Genomic DNA, 24,296 nt, shown 5'->3' with positions numbered 1-24,296 from the left:
CTATGTACTTGGATAGACAAGGAGTAAAATTTCATTCAAATATGTTATGTGGTTTCTGAGTTATGAATTTTTACCCTGTGCCCTGCACTCTGGAATTTGACTCCCACTAGCGCCACTTCTGAGCAAACATCTCAAACTTTGACTCCTCATATCTTGCAAACTATGAGAGTGAGAGAGGAAATATTTTACATGGGTCATTAGATAGGTGATAGTAGCTAGTGACAAAAATTTCATCAAAATCCGAGTCGGTGGGTGTCATTTTGAAAATTTCTGGGTGATTTGACGTGGAATGACCCCATTACATTACTAAATTATTTTTTAATACAACGGATTAAATATCGCATTTTGAAACTTGCGCCACAACGACCGGCGGCCATCTTGCACACCAGTGACCCAAGAGCCATTGCAAATGAATTATTTACATTCGTAGTTACTGTATTTTGTGACTTTGCGAATTTAGCTGTGCTGTAGAATCCTCTTTTACAAGCAAATTTACGTTGAAGTACGCAATGGAAGAGGAAAATAATCCGTGTTTCGCAGTGAAGACTGGCAAAAAGGCATCAACACATCTCCGCTGAGCTGACCATGTAAATGTAAGTAAATGAAACATTTTTTCTATTCATTAGTAAATCACCGAACATTTGTGTGTATTGATACGATTAATGGACCGCTAATTTCATTCCAATAAGTATTTAAGATTATTAATTACTATGTTCACAGTGTAATTACAATTTAGCATGATCTTTCCTTTCTCGGCCATAGTAAAAATACAATCCATTAAGACCGATTAAGTTGAAATATCAGGGTTCTCGCAGAAGAATCCACTTTGTTAGCAGCCCACTATGGCATCCAGTTCGTTATGGCATTAAAGTATCAATCTCAATTAACTCGTATACGAAGGGTATTTTCTTGAAAAATGAATAACCATCGGGAAGATATTATGTCGAAGAATTATAGTAATTAATAAGCTCTTCAAAAAATTGCCATTGCAATTTAAATCTCTCTGATCATTATCATTTAGGTATTGATTTGTACTTCAGTACATTTTTCACAAATGCCTAAATTGCAATGAAAGTCTTAAAGAGTTATATTGTTATCAATTGCTATAGAATGTTGCTAAAATTGAATGTCAATTCAATGCTATTGAAATGTCAACTATTTATGTTAGGGGTTCCACTTACCCCGGTGTTCCTTACGCAGTTAATGGGTATATATAAATATTTATAAAAAAATAACCTGTTTGTTGAGCACAGAATAGATACTTGTTAGGAAGTTGAGCCTAGCATTTTGTTCACCACGTTGATGCATGCACATAAATATGAATGCGTTAGAGCGTGAGTGCATAAATATGCTTGCAAGATGCCATGTGTAAATGTAATAAATAGGTAGATTTCCTGCAGGATAGGTTCATAGCAAATGATATAACCTTGTTTTTATTACTAATATTCTATATTTATTTGCAGGGACAATGGAGAGAGCCTGGAGTCAGGATGACAACCTGAAAAGGGAGATACCAACTAGACTAAAGCAAGTTATCACAAAGGCATTTGCCACCAAAAGTTATGACATGGTTAAATACCAAAGGAAGAAGCTACAGAAAAGTAGCAAATAATACTTTACATGTCTATCCAGACTGATGATGGATGCAAATGCTACCAGCTAAGATATTGATTGTTCATTCCCTGTCAGCCTATGTAATACTCGCATACCATTCACATCAATCCCCTGATCTACCCCAAACACCACGAACTTTGAAAGAATTTGAACACAATTGTAATGTTGGTTTGTATGAGACATTTAAAGTGGTATTTGTTAACCAATTCGATCCAAATTTTGATATTTTGTTAATAGTTACTTGCTCTTTCATTTGCTTGAAGTATATACTACCAACTATGGTTTACTGTGTGCAAAAATAAAAGCATTCAAAATTAAATTAAATACTTTACATAATTGGAGATAATTCTTTAGGGCTTGAAATGTTCCAAACATAGTGGCACTTTGCACACATCATACTACCATGTGGATTCTCTTCTTATCTTTTTCTCCAAGCACACTACACGTTTTGCCGTCCTTTTACCTTTACTTTTTTGGTATCTGTGCACTCCAAGGAATGCCTGGTGTTCATTATTGTAACATCCTTCTTGTCCTTCCAATTGCAGTAATAATATTAGGAAGTATAGGAACTAATGTACTGTACTTTGTGAGCTAAATGCAAAAATATGCCGAAAGATACAGACGAATTAGTTCCTAAGGTGTGTAACTTGTGAAACAAATCTGGCGAATTATACCAATTATCAACATACAATTAATATCCTTTGTTTAGAAGATTATACGCGGCCATCAAATCCAATACTATCTTCGTATTAACAGGAATATTGTTTACTTTATCTTTTCCAACATACATTTTAAAGTTATGTGTATAGCCATAGCTGGAATTGCATAATTTGTACAGTTTTACCCCAAATCTTGCCCTCTTTAACCTTATTTATTGTTAAAGAGTAGCAAGCCTGTCAACAAATTTATATTATATAATGTAAAAATGTTTAATTTAGCATTACACCCATGTCTCGTATAGCGCAAGGGATGCGTTCCTTGGGGTCTTTGCGCTATACGAATTTGCGTTATACGAGAGCGTTTTAACATTGGGAAGATAGGGATGCGTTCCTGGTAGCATAGGTCTTGGGTATTGAATTTCCTCTAAAACATCTATATTCCCATAAAAAGCCTTAGAAAACATTATTTATATAAATGTTTATAGTTCAAAACATCTTTAAAGATAGTATGCCCGCATTCAAAGACTTTTATTCACGTTAAAAAAAAATTCTTACGTGCTTTTGAAATTCCCTCCTGTCGTGCGGGTGGGCTAACATCTGCTATCTCAGGGGATCGTAATGCGTTGCCGGCAGTTGACGATTTTTCAAACTTATCTAAAAACAACTATTGTGTCACCCAGGCCCTTTTGTCGCTCATCGAAATGACAGGAAAATGCTACTTTGAATGCCATTTCATAGCTAGCGGAGTTAATGAATGATAAAAAATTTTAATTTGCAGTCATCCGAGTTATTAGCAGCTACGTGAAACAGTCTTTAAATGCCTTGAAACCTGACCCAGGTTTTCCTTCCCTGAAAATGAATGAACGAGATTGCATTCTTTTCCAAAACAATATCGTCTCGTCAACACTAAAAACTGGTTGAGGGGGAAAGGAGCCACTTTCAATCACGGCTTGGAGTTCATCAGAAAATGCTGCGGTGACTGCGCTATCAACACTTGCAGATTCACCTGATATCGCCGCACTGAAAATACCTGCTTGCCGTTTAAATTCTGGAATCAACCGGAGCTTTCACTAAATGTCTCGGAGCGATTACCACTCTCGTCTTTTCGTCCTGATTCACTATTAATTTTCCGTATGTGTAGACCGCTTGGTTGAAGTTGGTGCGGCTGAGGTCACTTATGTTTTAACTTCGTCTTTATTCATAATAAGGCATCGTGCGTTTAAACTTCTGCGCAATATCGCTTTGACGCTCTCCATTTTCAAAGCAATTGACCTCTTTCAATTCCTCTTCTAGGTTTATAGTTTTTCTTGATAAATTCTTGTTTTTTCTACACGCATTCCTATTTTTTGCCATATTCTCTTGGTTTTTACTATGTATGGCTCTATCTATATCACCTTCCACTGCTGAACTGTATTCCTGAGACGCAGAAGGCCTGCGACTGCGGGGAGGGAACGAAGCCATTGTGTTTGAGACTATAGCGGACCCTTTTATGTGTTGATGCTATTCATGCGCCACTCGGCCACCGCTCCATTTCTCCCCCGTGAATACCGATGACCTTGAAGGCTTTAGCGTAGACCTACCTGGAAGTCAATCGCCCGATAACCTATGACGGCAAAAATACGTCTCAAACCGTATTGCTGAAAAAAAATCATTTCCACTAGCCCCACGCTTACTTAATGATCTAAATTAACTCATTCTGTTAAGGAGACGAGATAAATTACTTCGGTAGGCCGGCCATCTGGACCCAATGACGACAAATACTTTTGGCCATTGCGCAGCAATGGATTTCGATTAATATATAAACTAAAAAGAAGATTTGAGGCAAGCAATAATATTAATATGCGTAAAATGATAGAAATTTCGTGTGTATTTAGCGCAAGTTCACGTTTTATCACGAGAGCGTTTAAGATTTTTGATTAGGCTACACTGCGTTGCAATGTTTCCCCGAGGAACGAATTTGCGCTATATCGAAATTGCGCTAATCGAAATTGCGCTATACGAGACATGGGTGTAAATTCATATCAATGGAACAATTGTTTTTATTCATTCTGTTTTATCAGGGAATTACAGTCCCTATAGGGAATAGTTGTCCCTGTAGGGAATAGCTATCCCTATTGGCAACAGGAATCAAAGTAGCTGACATCTGGTGGCCAATTTCAGAAATGAGACATGGAGGATCGGCCGGTTTGTTTACTAATGCTACAGCCTAGCGGTGTGCGAAACGGATGTGTTTTCAGCAATTTTGTGAAGCGAATACTGATGTATATGGTAAATCTCAGTTGTGAATAATAGATGAAGTAATTTTCTCCACATCTGACGTTTTGGAGTTCAATAGAGACATCAAGAGGTCCCTCGTTGAGGGCTATGAGGTGGAATGCTGTAACCTGTCATGGTTGAAGCACTGTTGGAGTATTTGGTTCTTGCAATGGGCTTTAGCATACAAACAAGCGGTATTAATGGCATGTCACACGAGATACAAGCTTTTCAGAAGAAAATTGGTGCTTCTTTTTCCGTTTTCGTGTGTATTGTTTGACGATTTTATCCACCATCATTACAAGAGATATATCATTATTAAAATCATCAAACAATATGATAGGCATCTACTCACATAAGCCATCCGTCCTCAATAATCTATTCTTCTTAAGGGAATTCGACGTCGGTGTGGTCGTGAGTGGAATTCCCCTTGCATTGGCGTTTTGACTGCTATGTGGAGTCACTCGACTCTCACCGGCTAGCGAAGATCGATGGGGAAGTGGCGAGACGGGTCGCGCGAGGGTCTCCGTGCCTCGGCCCCGTAATTTTGGCCATTTGGGCAAAGCGACTTGAGAAATCCTTTAACCCAACGAAGCACGCAGGCCTTAGAAACGTCGGGGTTTCGCACCGCATTGTATTCGGAAGAGCAGGGCCTAGTTATTGAATGAGAAAGAGACAGATGTTTTAAGGGCCGACCCGGTTTTGACGGGCCCCTGGGCGGAAGATGTCCAGGCGATCGTGGGGGGGATCGCCTGGGAAAAGTTTGTGCGACTTTGGGAGAAATTACTTGTCTCAAGCAGACTTAGTCCCGGCAATTGGTGGGTAGTCGGCCGGGAATATTCATATAATTCTCAGTTGTTGCGATTCGAATCATTTCCCCAACCTTAACTTTCCTGGCTTATTGGATATCTGAAAATTCATTGATAGTTATTGCAAGTTTGTTCAACCTTCTTTCCGTCTGCATCTCATCCTCTGACACCTCCATACTTACGCGAACAATTTTTAAGTAGGCATTAATTGATACAATGAAGGTGTCATGCCTTTATATGTTTCTCTATGACCCATTCTTGTTTTTTTCTTAAATAAAACTAGCATGCTAGCTCACTCTTGCCCATTCTCATGACGTGCTCCCACTTCTTTCCCAAATTAGGGGTGTTGCGGAATCTATGTAGAGAGATAGCTTTTGTCTCACACTGGTCGGTGCAATCATAAACACCGCACATTTTGTTGCTCATGAACTTTTCCTTCTAAGTTTTTCATCATAATGCCATTGATATTCGGCTAAACGGTATAGTGCTGGCCGCCTAACGTTTCACACGAACAAGCGTACTAATGCATCCGATCCTCCATATTCGGCCATGACACCTAATTTAGTGCTATCACCTGGATTCCCTTCCAGATGCAATTGTCAATAAGAACAATGACGCTTTCAATAAGAACATAAAACTCGGGTATTCGCAGGTTATCGTTCCACACAAACAAACGTACTAAAGTGGGCGATCCTCCCTACTCGGCCATGACACCTAACTTAGTGCTGCCACCTGGATTTCCTTCCATTTGCCAATAGGGAATGGGTGTCCCTATAGGGAATGGTAGTCCCCATTGCCAATTCCCTAAAAGGAATTTTAATGGGTATTTTCAATGGGGAATTTTTAACAGGGTAGGACTGAAACCCAGTTGGATAAAATTTTGACCGTGGGAGACGTTGCGCGTCAGTTGTATCAAAATTTGATACAAATATTTTGATGCAAATTTGACCAAGGGACATCGGCTTAAAAGACAAACTAAAGCTACTTCATTATGTAGGAAAATGGACACAATAAACGCCCATTTCGGTACCTTTAGGTACATGTGGTGTGAGTCAAAAATTTATTGGTAGTTGGTGTTGCTTCAACATTCTGTTCCATTCCAGACAATTTAAAAAACCAATCGTAGACCACATTAATGATGAAGTAAATATATTTTGTATTAACGAATAATCTTTGTGATAATGGATTCCAGGATTTCCTATTGCCAAGCAAAAAATTTAAACAGATTTTGGTCCAACGTAAAACTGCATTCATATGATGACCTTAATGACGTCCTCATAACCTCAGTGCTCTCCCCAGTATCCAGCTAATGATTTCAAATATGTTCGTCATTGAGTTCATTCTCATATCCTTCAGATAATTAGTAATAATAATATATAGTTAATACATATGGATTAAACAGTGTAAATACGAATCAATATAATTACTATTATTTAATTCGACCAATTCATGATAACTTGAAATCAATGTAATAGGTTTCTTGTTGGAATGAACAGATGAAATAAATGATTCTTAACCTACCTGTGAGTAATTGAACGTCAACATGGCAGATTTTGTAGATTGAATCGAGTCATTTAGGACAGTGAAACAACAACAGCCCTAATCTAGATTAATATTTTCTAGTAAATATAATACATCACTGGATCATTGGTGGCAGATTTTGTTAAACAAATCAAGCAATTTTCGGGGAAATTTTCCACCGAATAAACTCAATCATCCATGAATGAGCAAACGGTAAATCTTTGGAACTTTCGGCTACTGAAATTACGATTATACATGACCTTCAGTACAAAATGTTTACATCGGGAAATAAGGTCTAAGCCCGTGTAGAGGACATATAAAACCACAAGAATACGAATCTAAGCAGTTTGGAATGTTATACATACCAATAACCTTCCATATTGGATCTGCAAAAGCACTGCGACCAAATAGTATTAGATCTCCATACTTGACCCAAGAGAGGGGGATTTCTTTCACCAATTCTTCCCTCCACATATTCCTTTCTTTCAAATATACTTCCACCGATTTTACCATCACATCATATGGTTTTTTCGACTGAGATGGTAAAATTTCAATGTTTTTCACGACATCATAAGTAATTCCAGTCAATGAAAGAGAGGAGTTGCTGTTCCCCGTCTGTTCCGGAAGTGACAGTATGGGTATTGCAAAAGTTCCATTCGCTAGTTTTCGAATTTTATCCGTTTCCCTCAGCAGCTTCAACTCCTTCAAATTTTGCCTAGATGAAAGGCACAAAGATAAGGATTCATGGAATACTTCGATGACAACTTCATAAGCTCTGCTCAAGAATGCATTACTAACCTTACGCCGGCAATGCTGCTTTTATCTACAATGACAAACGGCATTTTCTTGAGGTCAAAATCCCCTCCAATGATCTAAAATTCACCTACATTAGCCATGAAAAATACGCGGCCACTCACTTGTGTAACTTTAACTCCTGAAATGACTGCAACCCAGCTGCATGCAAAATGATTTTCGAAAAACTATCTGCCGCTCATTGCTTGCTTCTCAACACAGAACAATGGAAGAAAGTATGAAAACGTGGTGCTGTTCTATCTCCCCTTTACTTCCTTGCAAGCATGGCGCTAGCTGATAAGAGCCCTAAAATGGCGGGAAAACGCTAACTATAAATAGGAATTAAATTTTACAAAAATTATAATTCTGATTGACATTTTACACCGGGCACGTAATTCCATAATCTGACTTATGTAGAAAGTTAAATTCAGCATTGTGTCGTGTACCGTGAATTGCTAGGAAGTATGCGAGAAATGCATGGACGTGAGATGGTAAAATAGCCTCAGCACGTAAGCCTTCTTCCATGGCCTCAGTTCTAGTTTCGTTCGTGCATTCGCGCAATATCACGCTATGATGAGAGATTAAAGTAGTTTAACCGACGCCATTACGTGCCCTGAGTATTTTTTATGATTATCCTGATTGTGTGTGTCCTGATGATTGAATTTTGTTCCCCCTCCTTCTTCCATGGCCACACTTGCGTGAAAGCCCTAAGAGGAAATGGCAATCACGCCCTCTCAGCAAAAAAATTCGAAATTATGATTTAGTTAAGTATTGCCGTGACCACGGTCTTAAGGCCGTTTTACACGGGGCACGGAACTGCGCAGGTTCGAGCCATGGTTAGAGCTGCATTAATTTCTAAAATGGCGTGGAATTGCGCGAATGCATGAACGAAATTAGAACGGGCTATTTTGCCGTCTCGCATCCATGCATTCTCGCATGTGTTCTAGCAATTCACCGCTTTACACGACACAATTTTGATTGCACCTTCGTACGTATATTATAAGATTGCGCAATTCCGTGTACCGTGTAAAACGGCCTTTAGAAAATGAGACCTCCTCCTTTTTTCCATTGGGTGCTTTCCATTCATTGACACAAGTCAACTTACGTCGCGGTTTTCGTGTTCCATTCTGTGTGTGTCGCCGACTGTTGTGACACAAGTCAACAAACGGTAACGCACAGGAATAGGAGAGTTATAAACAGCTACCGCGAGTCGACACAAGTCGACGCGTGAGTCGCATGAATGGAAAGCACCAATGCCTTCTTAAGCTAACTTAAGAAGGCATTGAACTTAAGCTAACTTAAGTAAGCTTAAGAAGGCATTGAAAGCACCCATTGAGTTCACAACGTCTAAGCCCTATATACTACAACGCTATGCAGTCGTCGTGTACAAATGTGTAAATAGTGCGAAATTTCGACGTCGATATCGCTGCTTGCAGAGATTACCTCTATGCTTACTCGTCAAACAAAGTAGCTGCGGAATCTGTTTCTGAAGGCTTGAGTGGGCTTGAGTTTAAAACTTTTGAAAGCTGGTGGAAGTATGTTAAAAATTCAGTCTGAGGAAGAAAGAAGAAAATTTAATGTTGTAATGAGACTTAATTGACCTTAGACACATGAGGTAAGCTGCCCTTGCGGTAGATAAAACTTGATTTTATGCACTGTCGAAGGCTTACGTTGGATTAAAACGTCTATCACCTAAGTTTTCCATACTCCAAAGGATGCCTTCCCACAAGCAAAAAAGGGAAAGAAGAAGGTCTCGAAAACACAAACGTCGAAGTCGTTCCCCGGTTTGTAGATGCATTTATCATCTTCACTGTGGCAATATTTTCTTTTGGTTTGTATTTTGACTTCTTCGTGAACTTCATTGGCATTCACATTATAGGCGAGGAGAAAGAATGAGGGAAAGAAAGAAAATATTCCGGTCAACTCTAGTGATTGGGACACGGAATTGAGAGACTTGAGCTGCCTAGTGGATAATAAGAGAGAGATGATTAGGCAAATTTTTGCTGCAGTTGGCGAAGACTACTTGGAGAAGCACACACCAATTATCCTTAAGGTATATATTTCTGTGTGCCTCACGAATCGCATTATTCTCATGTATACGGGTATATTAAAGTTAACTTGCCTTTTTCTGCTAACTCTTTAACAATGTCATATTTCTTTTTCTGAGTTAGAATAAGACCATTGAGGAGCTGAAGAAAATATGCTTTGAGGAACTCTCTCAAATGTCTGCGGATGTGATTTTTAAAGTATTGGAAGGTAAATATTTATCAAGATTCCCATTAGTAATTTTCTCTATGCTAGTTTGTTAACCAAGTAGCAGGATTTATTAATTGTCTTCCAATTGAGACCTATGGACTTGATTTGACTTTTATTTTCTTTTACCTGGCCCAGATGAGGCCACAATCCAGCCCTCTCTTCCTCTGGGCTATTTTACATTGTATTAAAATATAGATAGGTAAAAAAATACATATGCCTTGTGTCCATGACATTTAAACAAGTATTTCGCTTAAGTTAATTTTTAGGTTCTGAGGTTTTCATTTCATATTGTTACTTTAAGGAATACCTTGTGATACGGAATCTAGCACCTCTCCTGGGGGTCATTCTCAACAAATAGACAGGGGTTGCACTTCTTCCAAAACCTGCTGTGGACATGCAACTTCGTAAGTTTTCTTGTTGAGTGTTCGATCTTAGGCGTATAATTTATAATGAAATGGCCCAAAGATTCCATCTAAGCTTTATGTATGTGTACTTTTCCCCTCCCTATAAATGCTGTTCAACTCTCCATCAATTCCAAATAGTATGCTTAGTTTTCAATTGAATTTATCTTTGCTTTTAAGCCTTAGAGAAGCCTATTAAGTGAATCAATGAATTTTGACACCCAATGCTCTGTACAAATGAGCTTAACAATTTTTATACCTTTCTTGCTGGATAATTAAGGGAATATCAACATAATTAAGCATTAATGTGACCATTGGTTTTCGCTGGTTTAACGTCAATTTTTCCTTAGACAAAGCATGACATCATGTGAAATACCACACTGTAGCCTATCATTGCAATATAATTTAAATATAATTCCCATATCTGGCATGAGGACGTAGATAATGTCAACATAACCTTTCATTTCAGAGGCTCATCAGAGGGGAAATACAATATTTTAGGTGAGGATTGCAGAAAGCCAGAAGTGGTCTCAAGTAAAGGAAATGATGGTGAGTCCAATCATTGTTCCTTTTCTATTTGTATAAGTAGGTAGTTTCATGTTCAAGGATAGGTACTTCACAAATTATCAAGCACATCTGTGAATTTAGATTCAAAGGCTTAGTACTCATTTTATGCACCATTGTTAACCTCATGATAAGTTTCTGGTGGTGTGATATATTTCTAACCTGCCACTTTAATGGCGGTGAAATTCACAATCGATGTGGGGAAAAATCTCTTGGACTAGGATTCGAACCACCAATCTTGGGCTTTCCAGGCCACTTGCCAGATCACTACGCTATCCAGGTTCCTCAATTCTCGTGGCAATTTACCAAGGTTCATAGTGCATAGTGGTAGACGTTTAGGCCCAATTGTTCCATCAAGATATCTAAGTAAATTAATTGCCTTGGGAATCAAGGAATCTTGATGACGTAGTGGACTACGCTTTGGCTTGGAAAGTCAAAGGTCTGTGGTTTGGTTCCTGGTCAAGGGTAATTCATTACCATGACAATTATTGTGAGTTTCCAGTGGGGTCGTCCAATTGGTATTGGTATTTCACATCTTGATTATCTTCTATGTTTTTGGGGGAGTAGTTGACTAGAATTTTGAATTCTTCCATGTACTTGTGGAAGAGTACTGTTACTTCTAAATCCATGTAATGTCATTGATTTTGAGTACTTGAACTATAGAATGGACATAATCAAATCTTTTTCATATTTCATGTCATAATTTTTTTAATTGAGGGAGTACTACAATTTGGTCGATTGGAGTAAAGATAATTTGTAACCCTGAGTTGGAGAGTGAACTTTCCCGCCTGTCATAGCATGCAGGTGGTCAGACACCCAGCTGCCAGCTACAGTGGAACCTCGATCTATCGTTTTTCAGGGGGATGGACGAAAAAAACAATCAATGCGGGAATGTATGGCTAGGTTGCCTATGTCCTACGAAGCACAGGATTTTGGAGCGTAATTATGATACAGTAAAACCCCTTATTTACACTTTTCTAGGGACCCAAGAAAAAAAGTGTAAATTGTGGGAAAATGCAAATAGTGGGAAATGGAGAATTTTCACTTTTATTCATATGCTGGCTTTGGAAATGTTAAGTTTTTAATTGTTCACTAAGCATTATTCCATAACATTGTTTCCCTCTGAAGCACAGTGTTTTTGATGGCAGCAAAAATTTGTTTCCCTCTGAAGCACAGTGTTTTTGATGGCAGCAAAAATTTAAAAAATAATCCTTTTTTGTCTGCATTGAAAACATCTTTTGGGCTGTAACCTTCCAGAACTCTAATATATTCAGATTCTTTCCAGAGTTGCTGTCTCTATGTTAACATCTTTGGTTTCACCACTCACCGTCTTATACACAAGACTGCACCTATTTTTGAATCTATCCAACCAACCATTATAGATGCCATGGAATCTTCAATTTCCAATCTTGTGCGGAAATACTTTTTCTCAAGGGCCTTTGGGCCTATTTACTTAATACATTAACACGTACGAGTTAATGTCTGCTTGCATGAACGATTTTTGTGGACCGGAACGGGACGTGTACGAATGTAGGCAGGGGCAGAATGATTTTTTTCTGGGAGGGGCACAGAGGGCCTGACAGGCAAAAGATCTTGTCTTAATTGAGATTAAAAACAAGATACAACAATGGCTTTACAAAATTCTCTTTATTTTTATATCAAAGTTATTCTTATTCAATTAAATGATTGAGCCTCCTTGAGTAATAAACAAAACAAAGTGAACGTAATGATTACCATCAGGGGCGGATCCAGGATTTCTTTCCGGGGGGCACAAGCAAGGCCGTATCCAGGATTTTGTTCTGGAGGGGGGGCACAATGATACCACGTTATACAAAACAAACGCAATGATAACCGGACTGTATTAAAAATCTTGCATATTTTTTAAGTTTTTGGGGGGGAATAGATCCTCCTACGATAACCATATTCAAATTTTGTCAATTTTTAAGCATCTGGGGGGGGGGGGGCACGTCCCCTGCCCCCAAGTCCGACTATGAATGCATGAACCAAATTTGCAGAACAGGTTCTATATTCTGTTCATGCATACCCACAAGTTGGGTGAATACACGGTGCATTTTCGTGTTCATAATTTAGACATTAACTTGTACGGGTTAATGTACTATGTAAACAGGCCTTCAGATGACACCATTTGCAGGGACATTTGATGATCTTGCACCTAAAAACTAGTCTTTTACAATGCGTTCTATTTCTTCTTACCTGTAATTCTTCACTTATATTCTCTTTTTTGATAAGCGTCCGCACTGGTTTGCATATTTTACAATGGCATCGCGATTTTTCACCGCAGTATTGAATGTTAAGACTGGGAATCCGATCGGATTGCCAGTCCCAACATTCGAGTTGCTTCGCCAGCGTTTGAATCGATGCGGGTTCCAGTGTGGGAATCAACTAGCTCTAAAATTTTCATTCTCTCGTCAGTTAAAAATGTCCGTCCGTTCCTCGAATTTCCATTTTCAAGCCGGATAAATTCTATTTCCCGTACTAATTGAGGGTATAAACTTGGCAACACACGAGTATCTGAAGTACTTCTCGGCGATCAAGTGCGGTAGTACAAACTGTCGTGCGACTTCATAATTTTTTAAAGTTACAATAGTTTGCGATACACTGCTATTTAAATGGGATAATTCAAGTTTAAATATTTTTTTTAAAGTATTTAATTAACCCATAATTGCTACGCAACTGTTGAATGAAGTCAGCGCAAATGATCCCAGTTGTCGGTCAAGTTTTATAGTTTCGGCATTTATCACGTTTCATCGCGTCTGGTTTCCTTTCAAACTCTCGTATCAAATTATCGACTACATGATTATTGTCAACATTCCTTCAGGAGTTCTTGCATTATTACATAGCTCGATTGCTCAAAACACCTACTTTCATATCGTGAATCTTTTCGCCGCTGACAGAAAACGAGATGACGTAGTTCAACTTTCCGACGTTAGTGGCGTTCTGTCCCGCCACATTCAAATTCTTCTCGAAAATAGTTCTTATTACGTCTCTCTCTCTTGGATTTTTAAATACAAATGCGCGAAAGGAAGCCAAAAGACAGTTGTTAAGGGCTGATATGCACGATTAATTGTTTTAGTACGCAAATAATTTTTTTTAGTCGGCACGTCGTGATGCACATGGCGGGAAAACGAAAAAAACACGGCGTAAATACAGGGATCTATTTACATTGGAGAGATAGGATATATGACGGGACCCAGAAAAAAACTTGCAATTTGCGGGAAAACGTAAATTCCGATAACGCAAATATGGGGTTCTACTGTATTTGTTAAAGGATTCAAACAAGATTTTAGCCAATTACAGGAATACTTATCGAGACACTTAGATCATATTGTTGATTTGAATAATACCTCTTTCAAATATCCTATAGGGACACGCAACTGGGTTAAAAATGTTTGCTCTCCACTCGGCATTTACCCTGCTCTTATGGATTTCTCTCTGATGCGAAATCCATGAAATGCCATTTCCAGTACAGGTATTCACCAGAGCAATGTGCATGTTATGCCTAAAACAACTGCTTTTGCCGGCGCAGTGATTAGTATTGAGATGGATCATATAATTGCCAAAAATAGTCAATTATTTGTAATGTACCTATCTAATAAATATATTTTTCATGTAATTTTGGCAATGTGTAAAGCGTGAACAATGTTGCGTTAATTGTCAGCGGCATGCCCGCCTGAGCCTCGGCTTCATATCACACTTCTTGTTTTCACCAGGTAGCTCGCTCTACCCCCACCCCTACCGTCATCTGCTAGCAGACAGCCCGAGGTGTTCTCCAATATTCACGCGCTTTTATCCCGGATGCTTTTCTTCATATTCAATTATTTTCAGTCCATATTTTAAAGTACTCACTTGTTTCTTTGGAAGGGCAATGGTCCGATGATGGATAAAAATAAAACTAATAAAAATGAAACCTTACTATATCAAACCCACATGGAAAACACTCGCTAGTTTGAAGTGAACCCACTATGGAAAGTACGGAACCACTCGTGCGGGGTGAAGTTTGGAACCGATGCTATCGCGTACGTCTTACGCAGAACATACAGCAGAGGGTGAATCATAAACATATTACTGATCCATGAAATTTTTTGTCCTAAAGAGAAGGCAGCTTACACATTCATTTCTAATTAGCGAAGCGCCAGATGAGTTGATGAATTCGGATTGTTTGTAGGGAGAAACAAAATATCCTGAGAAGATATCCCTTCCTCAGTAACTCTTACAACTGAGACTTATAGTATAGCTCGTAAATTGATAACTGATAATAACCTGATATCCTGTTTTTGGAAAAATGCCACATTAACTGCCGAGAAGCTCAGCTACAAGGATATCGAGATTCGCCAGAAATCACCATTGTATTTTTCTATTTCCTTGTTTTAAATGCTTAAATAATGTGAGAAATATGTTGTGTTTGGTCTCATTCTTTTTTGAATTACATGCACTTAACAATTATTTCAATCTAACAAAAGTATAATGCCAATTGCCGAAATTCATTGTTAGACACCTTTTGGGCTATTAGGTGATTCATGCATAAGTTGACCTCCAGAAACTGGGAACTTAGAAGCAGGTAGGCTGAAAAAGGTCAGTGGGTGAGAAAAGGTGGGGGGGGGCATGAAACGCGTGTCTATTGTTCTCTTGTAACTTGATATTTTTTTCGAAGCTAAGGTCTTCGTAATACGATCCCTGCGCAAGCTGGGACTTTCTTTTTATTTCAGTGAAGGTGAAAGCTTCAGGGGGAGTCGAGCGCTGAATGGCGGGGGATAGCAGATCTTGGGAAAGGCACTAATGTAACTATCCCACGGCCCTCAGCTTCTCCCTATTGTAGTTCAATCTCCTGAGGGTGTCTGTCGTTATTAGCGACAAATAACATGTTGTAAACACTTCGTCTCATTTTCGTCAAACGATGAATGCGGGAAAATTATACAACGGGACCTCGATCTTCAAAAGATCAGTGTGGGAAAGTGATACTTCGGGGAACGATGGATGTGGGGAAAAATTACATTGCCTTTATGGAACTTTATTTGGAACCAGGAACGGCGAACAATGAATGCGGGAAAACGATCAATGCGGAAACGATAGATCGGGGTTCCACTGTATCCCAAATCCTAACCTGGCTGTGCTTGTTAATTGCCCATGCTCATGCCCATTGGTGTGATGTAGATGATTGCCTGAAACTGATCATCATCTGAAAGTCGTTCATCTCCTTTTCCTTGGAGGCTATCATAAGAAATAAAAGGAAGTGGATTCTCTCAAAAAAAGACCTGCATAATTCAGGACTGAGGAGAAACTACAGTCCGGCCGGGGAGAGATATCCGATGGAGGTTCAAAAGGAAGGGAGGAGAACCCTGCGTCAGCACGGTTTGCAGCCAATCCCTGTCCCCTATACACCTCACCTCACACCTTTGCCTAGTCATACGACGTCACATGCATATGAAGTACTGAAATAAGCGTGAGCCACCAAAACAAGCCCTTTCTTCGAATCACCAAAACAAAGGATTCTTCCTTTGGGTCCTTCACGCTCGTCGTCCCTTCTGGCTCCTTTCTTCACGAAACCCTTTTGTTTACATGTGAGGTGGGCGTTTCCCTTTCTTTCCCGGCAACCTTGCCCCCTACCCCAAACTAGACCCTTCTAAAAGTCATTGGACAACTCTCCGTGGCCGGACTATAACAGGTTGGTGTTGATGCTTTGCTTGCTTAGAAAAGGAGGAACCAGAAGGGATCACGAAATAAAGCACTCATCCAGCCACCTTCTTTTACGATCCTTTAACTGCCAGCTGGGAACCCTAGCTGGTTGACTGCCTAGGGGATGATCATCCATCCACCCACTGAAGGCCGTCTCTGAAGCTATGCTTGCTCTCCGACTCCTTTTATCCCAGCCCGTAGGGGTGATTAAGTTTTTGAACTTCTTAAGGTTACATTCCTGAGTCAGAGTCTACAAGTCAGAGGCTTTTTATTACCCTGTACTGCAATGGGGGTGTCAGATGGGACGGAAAAAGAACAGGTTGCTGCTCTGATGCCCCTCGGGCAACAATAGGAGATGATCAGATGAGAGGAAGGGAGAAGAGAAGAGTCTCTCTAGGTACGTTTGTTTGTACCTGCATCCAGTATCTGTTATCAAGAATATAAAATTAATGCATTAGGAAATCTCATTGCAAAAAATCATAAAAATGCATCATATAAACCTTGAATTTCATTTCTTTAAATGAGATGATTCCAAACATTCCCAACAGCTATTGACAATAGCTATCTTTTTAGACCTTTTATTTCATTTTCATTATTTGCTTGAGTTTTCATCAATCAGAGTCCACAAGCAATCTCACCCACTTCCAATGCAGTAAATTCTGCTATTTCTGGCACTTATTATTTTTTTAATTTCCACCAGTGTCAACAGCTTTCTGGCCATTTCTTTCCATTCCTGTTCATTTTCCTGTCCATTTTGATGCATTTCCAAGCATTTCAGTCGATCCCGCTCTGGTATGTCTCAAAGTTTGCTGGAATAATGTGAGTCATAAGTCCAGAGCGTGAGGTACATTTTAGTGAATTATATATTTCAAAATACATAATATACATAAGTGCTGCAGAGAAATCCACTTTGGAAGACAGGTACAGCAAGACTTCCCCTCGAAATTGCCATAGCGGTGATAACCCACTATTCTGCAGTTGCCAGGGAAATATTATTCATTTACTTTATTTTGCGACCATTTCTCAACAAGCATACACCAGTTCTCAGAGTTGCCTACCCCTACCTTTTTCCTGTAATTTCCTTGTTCTCTTCTTTCCCTTGATCATCTGTTGGTGCTATGAGGGGCTAACCAAAATTAAAGAAACTAGAAAAGGGGGATTGTGTTGGGCAAGAAATTTAAGTGGGTGTAATGACTGTGATGAAGAAGAATGAAACTGTAAGGCACCAAAAGAGAAGTAAAATTTTTGTCAGCTCCACATCTTGTTAGTTACCATTTTCAGTGCAAAGTCCTCAGGACACAGTACATACTACGCATTTTCAGTTCAGGGGCCATTAATTTTTTCTTGCCTTTTTTCATACTCTCTATTGTCTCTGAGAGATTAGGTCAGGGTGTCCAGTGGCTGGAATAATGGAGGATTATGCATGAATTTTTAATCTGTGGAATAATGCATGAAATTTTGCTTCAACCTGGAATTTCTAAATCTTTCATATGAAATTTCTCATTTAAATTGGGATTTCTCATTTCACATAAAAATTTTTCCAGTTCAACGCCCATTTTCGGGCCTATTTATACACATGTATTATTTAAAATGTATGGATTACATTTTAAATTGCACTTTATGAAAACGTATACATATCTATAAAACTGTTTGAATTAAGAGAAATATCTTGAGGTGCCAAGTGAGATATTTATAAGTTAAGTGAAAAATTTGTGTTGCTGAGTGTAAGACTTTAAATTAAGAACGTAAAAATAATACATAAAACTAATATTATTTAAAATTATTGAATTAATTTTGAGGGTTTCCAATTCTTTTCTGATACAGTAATCACATAGGATTGACCTGGAATTTGGTAAAATTCCCCTGGAAAACTGGGAATTGTGCATTAATTTTCTTGCTTTGATTGGCTGGACACCCTGTTGAGTGTGTTATTTGGTAATCATTTGTTTGTAATACTTTGAATTAAGGTTGTATTTACAGTTAAGAATTGATATTGTATGCAATTGGAACTGTTAGTGAGTAGCTTAGAAAAAATTAAAAGGTATGATTATGTTTAAATGGTTTTTATTAACCCATTAAACCCCAAGCATGTTAATAACTTCAAAAATCCAAATGTTTTGATAAATTAGCATTAAAACAGACTTAAATAAGGCAAATTATCGATTTTTATATTTTTATTGTTTTAAGTTTGCCGTTGGTGAAACGTTGCGTATACGCAACGTTGGGAGTTCCCCTGGTCAAATGAGCCGTTTTGCCTTTTTTTCGGAACTCTTTTCTTTTTGCAAATAATTCTTTTTGAGTATAACCCAAACATATAATTAACCGAAAATATTGATTAAACGTTGTATTGTTCATGAAATTTAGAAGAGCAATCAGTATGTAGATGAATATTGCACTTTTGGTAATCACTAATTTTCTGGCTGCTACAAACTCGGCATCTTCATCGTGAATGTTTTCGTCACGATCAATATTGTGGCCAACCTTGTCTCCTTACTGCATTTCACTAACTATTTATTCCGTTATGTCCTATGTTATGGCAATTTTAGTTACTATAAGGGTAGTTGCCTAAATCGAAACTTGAAGCTTGTGCGTGGTGGAAACCTCCATATTATCAATAACAGACAATTTATGTCACCCACTAAGTATTTATAAAAATTTATAGTATTTGACCGGTTTCGGCTGTTACACCATTATAAAGTACAGAAAATATAAAGTAACCGGTCAAATAATAGGAATTTTTATATCGCGAAAGTAACAAAGTGTCTGCTTTTGAAAATGAGTAATTTCTCCTTCACTGTTTTATTTTTTCTTGAGGAAACATAACACTATTTCTGAACAAAAATGATGATGACTGATGGTTGATCCAATTACAACTTCAAATTTACAAATGGATCCATTATACCGAAATTTGGTAATACATTTAATTACATATCAAGCCAACTCAAAGAATAACGCATTCTTTTTACCGATCATACAATCAAAACAACCTTACTTTCCCTTGGACAGTTCCTCTTGAGTGCGAGGAAGGCAACTTGCGACTCTGTTTTCTCTCACACTACAAGGGATTCTTTAGTCATAATTGGGAAAAATCCCATTTGAGACAAAAGTATCAGTAAAAAATAACTTGAAATTATTTTCAAAATACAATAAGTGATACCTTGCAACTTCAATAACTTTTGCCAGGCCAACTACAACCCTTTCCACTAAACTCAAAGAGGTATCAGTTTTTTCAGATGCTCAACCATAGACAGAAAATTTTCCCAAGGAAGATATCATTCTCCACAAATTAACCCCAAATCTTACTGGTTTTCCTCTTATAAACATTTTAACGGAATGGCGGCCAAAATATGGCATCATCTTCTCGTAAAAAGACAATTTATGAGAAATTGCTTCAAACCGTTGAAATATTTGGTTGAGCTCACAAAGTATGGACGTATCTTAGAAAACTTATCCCCCTTGTCCAAACTTCTGTTACCAACCAGGCGTATGAACATTTTAGGTTCAACAAAACGCTTCAGGGACATCGTTTGACGCACAAGAGGAACGCCTTTATCAGCGTCCTTACTCCAGTAATATTTTGTAGCTAAGGTGTGATAACCACTAAACATCAGAACGGAAGAAATACCACACTATTGTAATATTTTCTGAGAATTTCACGCACTATGATCACTGACGATAGTGAGCAACTCAGGCTGCAAATGTGGGTTCAGGTCATTTGGAGGGAACAATTGTTCAACAGACAACCACAGATATAGTAAAAGCAGATGGAACAGAACATTGCCCCTTCTAGATACCGTAATACCCATAAAGCCCTTTATAACCTGAGTCAATATACCAAGAAATATTTTTCTTGGAATCCCGGTGCATTCATCGTCACTCATAGTTCTCAAAAAATTTCTTTCGAAATGGCCTGAACCCTCATTTGGAGCCTTACAAGCTCATTATCGCCAGCGGCCAGTGGGCATGAATTTCTCAGAAAATACTGTGATAGTGTGATCCCTCTTATATCTCCATTCATTTTGCTCACTCACCAACCCCCGCTGTGCACGGAGACCCATTGGTGCCGGGATATCCCCGCCCAGCCTAACCATGCATTTTACCCTCCCACTACCTTCCCTTTGAATCCTAGTCAACAACACCACGTAAATACGACTTTACGATCTATTTGCTAACCCTCACATTCTCACTTGCTTTTAGCATACTTGTCAACTGTGTTAAGCAGATCGTTCTTATCTTAGGATGCCCGTATATCTTGGAATTGCAGACGCCTACAGAAATCTGGAAATTTTTCTGGGCAATTCTATAGCAAAGTTTTTATGCACCTTTTAGTGTAGGTCACAGTAAATTCCCACTATAGCGAAAGCTAACGCTGATTTAATCTTGCTCAATACGTGAAGTTAAAAACATCTAACAGTAACAACTCGGTGAAAACTCACCACCTGCCAAACATCCTAGTAAGGACCCTTCAACACTTATGTAGATGTATATTTAGGACTAAAATACTGTACAATTGCCTAAAACTAAAGTTTCACCATAAAAAGGTAACATATTCTTGATAAGCATTTCATTTTTCAGTCCAAAAAGAAACACTCTAAACGACTACAGCCGCGGCGCGCCGTTTACCTAGATTGCCGGGGTTCTCCCAACGTTGCGTGAACGCAACACTTCCTTTATTCTTAAATAATTTAAAAACCACTTAGTCAAATTCACCCAAATTGTTGCAATGGCCTAGAATACAAATGCATCATTGTATTTGCAGAGAGATATAATCATCGAGTGCCTCAGATTTAACATAAAATGTAAAGTTAGAAGATAGCCTAGAATAACGACTTACATATAAATGAAAAGGTCATTGTAAAAACAAAAGTTATTAAATTTCTTCCGTAGAAAAATTTATAATGTTTTAAAAAGCATTGAATTACCTATGTTAAAAATATTAACTACTTATCAACAACAAATACGGAGAAAAAAATCGCAAAGTTTGTGTTGCGTTCACGCAACGTTGGGAAGAAATGGGTTAATTGTGAATTTTTTTCTTTACATGTATTAAGAAAATGCATCGTCTGAAGAAGGGGAAAGTGAAGCTGAAGAATCAAGTTCCGAAGGAAAGCAATCTGACAGTGAGGGAGGTGACAGCCTGCATTCAGAGTGTATGATGTCTTTCTTTACCAGCCACATTTTACTATAACTACTACTGCATAAAGTTCTTTTTTATAGAGTTTTATATCCTTTGTTAAAACTTTCGCGGGTGCTCGTCATGTTGAATTAAAACTTTTGGGCTATGTCGCCGCGTCAGATTTTGGGTGGCCCCAACGTTTCCCGACCGATGCTGAAGGGAATCTGAAGAGGTGGGATTTAAAATTGGTATATATAGGTATACGTGTCAGGTGGTGGGGGGTGGGGAGTGAGAGGTTGGAGGAGTAGGTTGTTGATTATTTTTGCCGATTACGGGTTGCCAAGTACGGCTGATTTTAAGGCCAGTGTCTCTGTTGAAGTTGTTTTTCTCCTCTTTAGATATTTCTATTGCTTCTCTTACGAGTCTCTGTTTAAAGCCTTTCACTCTCGCAACAATTTTTGCTTCCTTAAGGTCGATTGTGTGGCCCAGCGCTGCGTGTTCGGCTACCGCGGACTTCGTTGACTGCCCCAGTCGAATTGCTCTCTCGTGCTCCTCTAGACGTGTTTTAACCGATCTGCCTGTTTCGCCGATGTAGTTCTTCCCACAGGTCTGGCAAGGAATTCGGTGTACCCCTTCGACTTGTAGTGGAGTTCTATCCTTGACGGTTTTCAGTAGATGTTTTATCTGTACGTGAGGCGAGAATATTGTCCTTATCTGGAATTTGCGTAGGATATTTCCTATTCTGTCAGTCGTCCCCTTAATGTATGGCAGGAAGGCTTTCTTCTGGTCGCTCAGGTCATTTACAGAGGAGTTTGCTGCTTCTGCGGTGTTGATTTTGATCTCGTTGTTCTTTCTGATAACTACAGTAAAACTTTGATTTTACGCAGTTGGAGGGACCGAAATATGGGCACTGTGTAAAATCAAGAGTTGGTATTGAGGAGAAGTATAGTTTTCAGGATAACTCTTGCTCATTATTTTTAGAACCCCTTTTAGAAATTTTTAGAACACTTTTGTATAGTTCTGATTTGAGCCAGAACCGGATCCAGAAAAAGTCTCATTATGTGTGGCTTTATGGTAAAAGAGCATGAATTCCTTTTCAGTCGTATCAGATATATGTTTCCTGGATTAAATTATACTCATTTGGAGGCAAGAAAATGAAGCCTAATAATCTTATTTACTCACAAGCAACACCACAGATGATGTGTTACCTTGAGAAAAACAACGTTGCATTCTTGAACAATGTTTCCCATGGTTGAATAACATGGTAGAATTGCTAGAATTTCTGGCGCTAAGATTACATCTGTTACCCAGGAGAAATGTCGCAATGGTGATACTAAATGCTCGCAGAGAAGCTAATTTTCGAAAATATTCTCATTAAAAGCAGTTTTCAGGAAATCCATTTAACCACCTGCAGACAAACAAAGATTGGAGATTGAAGAAATGAGATATCTGAGGATAGTCATCCAAATTAACCCCAGTAACAGAGAGCAAAATTGTGCTAATACATCACAAAGGCTTTACACCCTGTGGGCCTGGGTTCAAGTCCTGGCAGTAGCAGAAACTTATCAGAGATGGCCCTATCCCTACTTGAGAGTAATGTGGAGGGCACTTCCAGTGCACCACTCTGTCCAGCAGATGAGACGTTAAGCCCTCGTCCCTTTAAGGCCTATCATTACAACCTGGCTAATGCCAATATAGGGTTCCTATCCCCCAGCCCTTACTTCATGGCTCTAATGACCCCAGCTATCAGTTACCTCCTTCCAAATAGCATACCAAAGATAATACGTAGCACATAGGACCCGGGATATTAGGAAAATCAGATTTTTCCGGTGTTTAGATCACTTTTTTAAAGTGAGCTATTTAAATAACCGCGCAACTACCGTCATGCCGCCAGTGATGAATAAAAAAATTATTAATAGTCCGGAACAATCTTCCTTCTTTATAATTTTTACGCATTAAAAAACCATTTTCCCATGAAAATTTAGCATAAGTAGATAGAATCTACCGGGTATAGCTCCTCTGTCGGCATTCTTCCGCGAATTCAGCGCCGGGACCTTCGGCTCACAAGCCGTGTGACTCATCTTAACGTAATATTTTGCTTCCCCATAGCTGATAACAACACCGGACACTTTTTGTATTTCGATTTAATGGTACTAAGCCATTCCTGAGTTTAAAGGGAGGACCTTATCACTCACGTCTTGATTTGACTTCAATGATTGCATGACGATTGTCGACGCGAGTTATTCTCCGAGGGCATAAACTCCCGTTCCGTTAAAAATAAACGCTTGCCACCTAGCGGAGTTAAGCTAATATCTATTGAAGTTCCAACAATGTTTCATTTAAACCCACTGAAAATGAGATACAAGTTGAATCAGCTCTAATAAGCACGCCGCGCAATCAACTTTCCCTCGCCTCCATTCGTCCCGCAGATGTGGGGTTAGCCCGCGGAATGAGACGTATGCTTTTACCATCGTGTTGAATCACCATCGACTTACGTCCATACTAGAAGTACGACTATCTTTTTTGGATCACCTTGGAAGCCAAAATGTTGGCACGGGAGGATTTTTAACGGCTAATTTCGCCGTTATATTTCGCTGGGGCGAAGGAAAACATCCCG

At 38.8% G+C, this 24,296-nt stretch overlaps 2 protein-coding genes across 8 annotated transcripts in view; one reads left to right on the top strand and one right to left on the bottom strand.

Annotated features, from left to right (window-relative positions):
* LOC124170814 (tRNA wybutosine-synthesizing protein 2 homolog) overlaps positions 1-7,891 on the bottom strand; it is a 63,547-nt gene extending 55,656 nt beyond the window's left edge. For all 3 annotated transcript variants that reach the window (XM_046549786.1, XM_046549787.1, XM_046549788.1), the window contains exons 1-2: positions 7,655-7,891; positions 7,222-7,571 (exon numbers count right to left, since the gene is read on the bottom strand). In XM_046549786.1, the coding sequence (XP_046405742.1) occupies positions 7,222-7,571; positions 7,655-7,698 (394 nt within the window). In that variant the 5' untranslated portion in view covers positions 7,699-7,891. The remainder of the gene's footprint in view (positions 1-7,221; positions 7,572-7,654) is intronic.
* A 1,200-nt stretch (positions 7,892-9,091) lies between these two features.
* LOC124170931 (caspase activity and apoptosis inhibitor 1-like) overlaps positions 9,092-24,296 on the top strand; it is a 40,919-nt gene continuing 25,714 nt past the window's right edge. For 2 of the 5 annotated variants that reach the window (XR_006867613.1, XM_046549993.1), the window contains exons 1-7: positions 9,095-9,263; positions 9,363-9,432; positions 9,528-9,701; positions 9,820-9,904; positions 10,206-10,308; positions 10,775-10,854; positions 21,615-21,713. Coding sequence is in view for 4 of the 5 variants with exons in the window: in XM_046549993.1 (XP_046405949.1) it covers positions 9,259-9,263; positions 9,363-9,432; positions 9,528-9,701; positions 9,820-9,904; positions 10,206-10,308; positions 10,775-10,854; positions 21,615-21,713 (616 nt within the window). In the remaining variant the exon portion in view is untranslated. Of the gene's footprint in view, positions 9,264-9,345; positions 9,433-9,527; positions 9,702-9,819; positions 9,905-10,205; positions 10,309-10,774; positions 10,855-21,614; positions 21,714-24,296 lie in introns of all 5 variants that reach the window. The other 3 variants (XM_046549992.1, XM_046549994.1, XM_046549995.1) reach the window with 3 other exon arrangements.

The sequence above is a fragment of the Ischnura elegans genome, chromosome X (assembly GCF_921293095.1).
Source record: "Ischnura elegans chromosome X, ioIscEleg1.1, whole genome shotgun sequence".
NCBI classification, from domain to species: Eukaryota; Metazoa; Arthropoda; class Insecta; order Odonata; family Coenagrionidae; genus Ischnura; species Ischnura elegans.
Note: the sequence above shows the minus strand (reverse complement) of the source record. Positions and strands in the feature narration are given on the sequence as shown.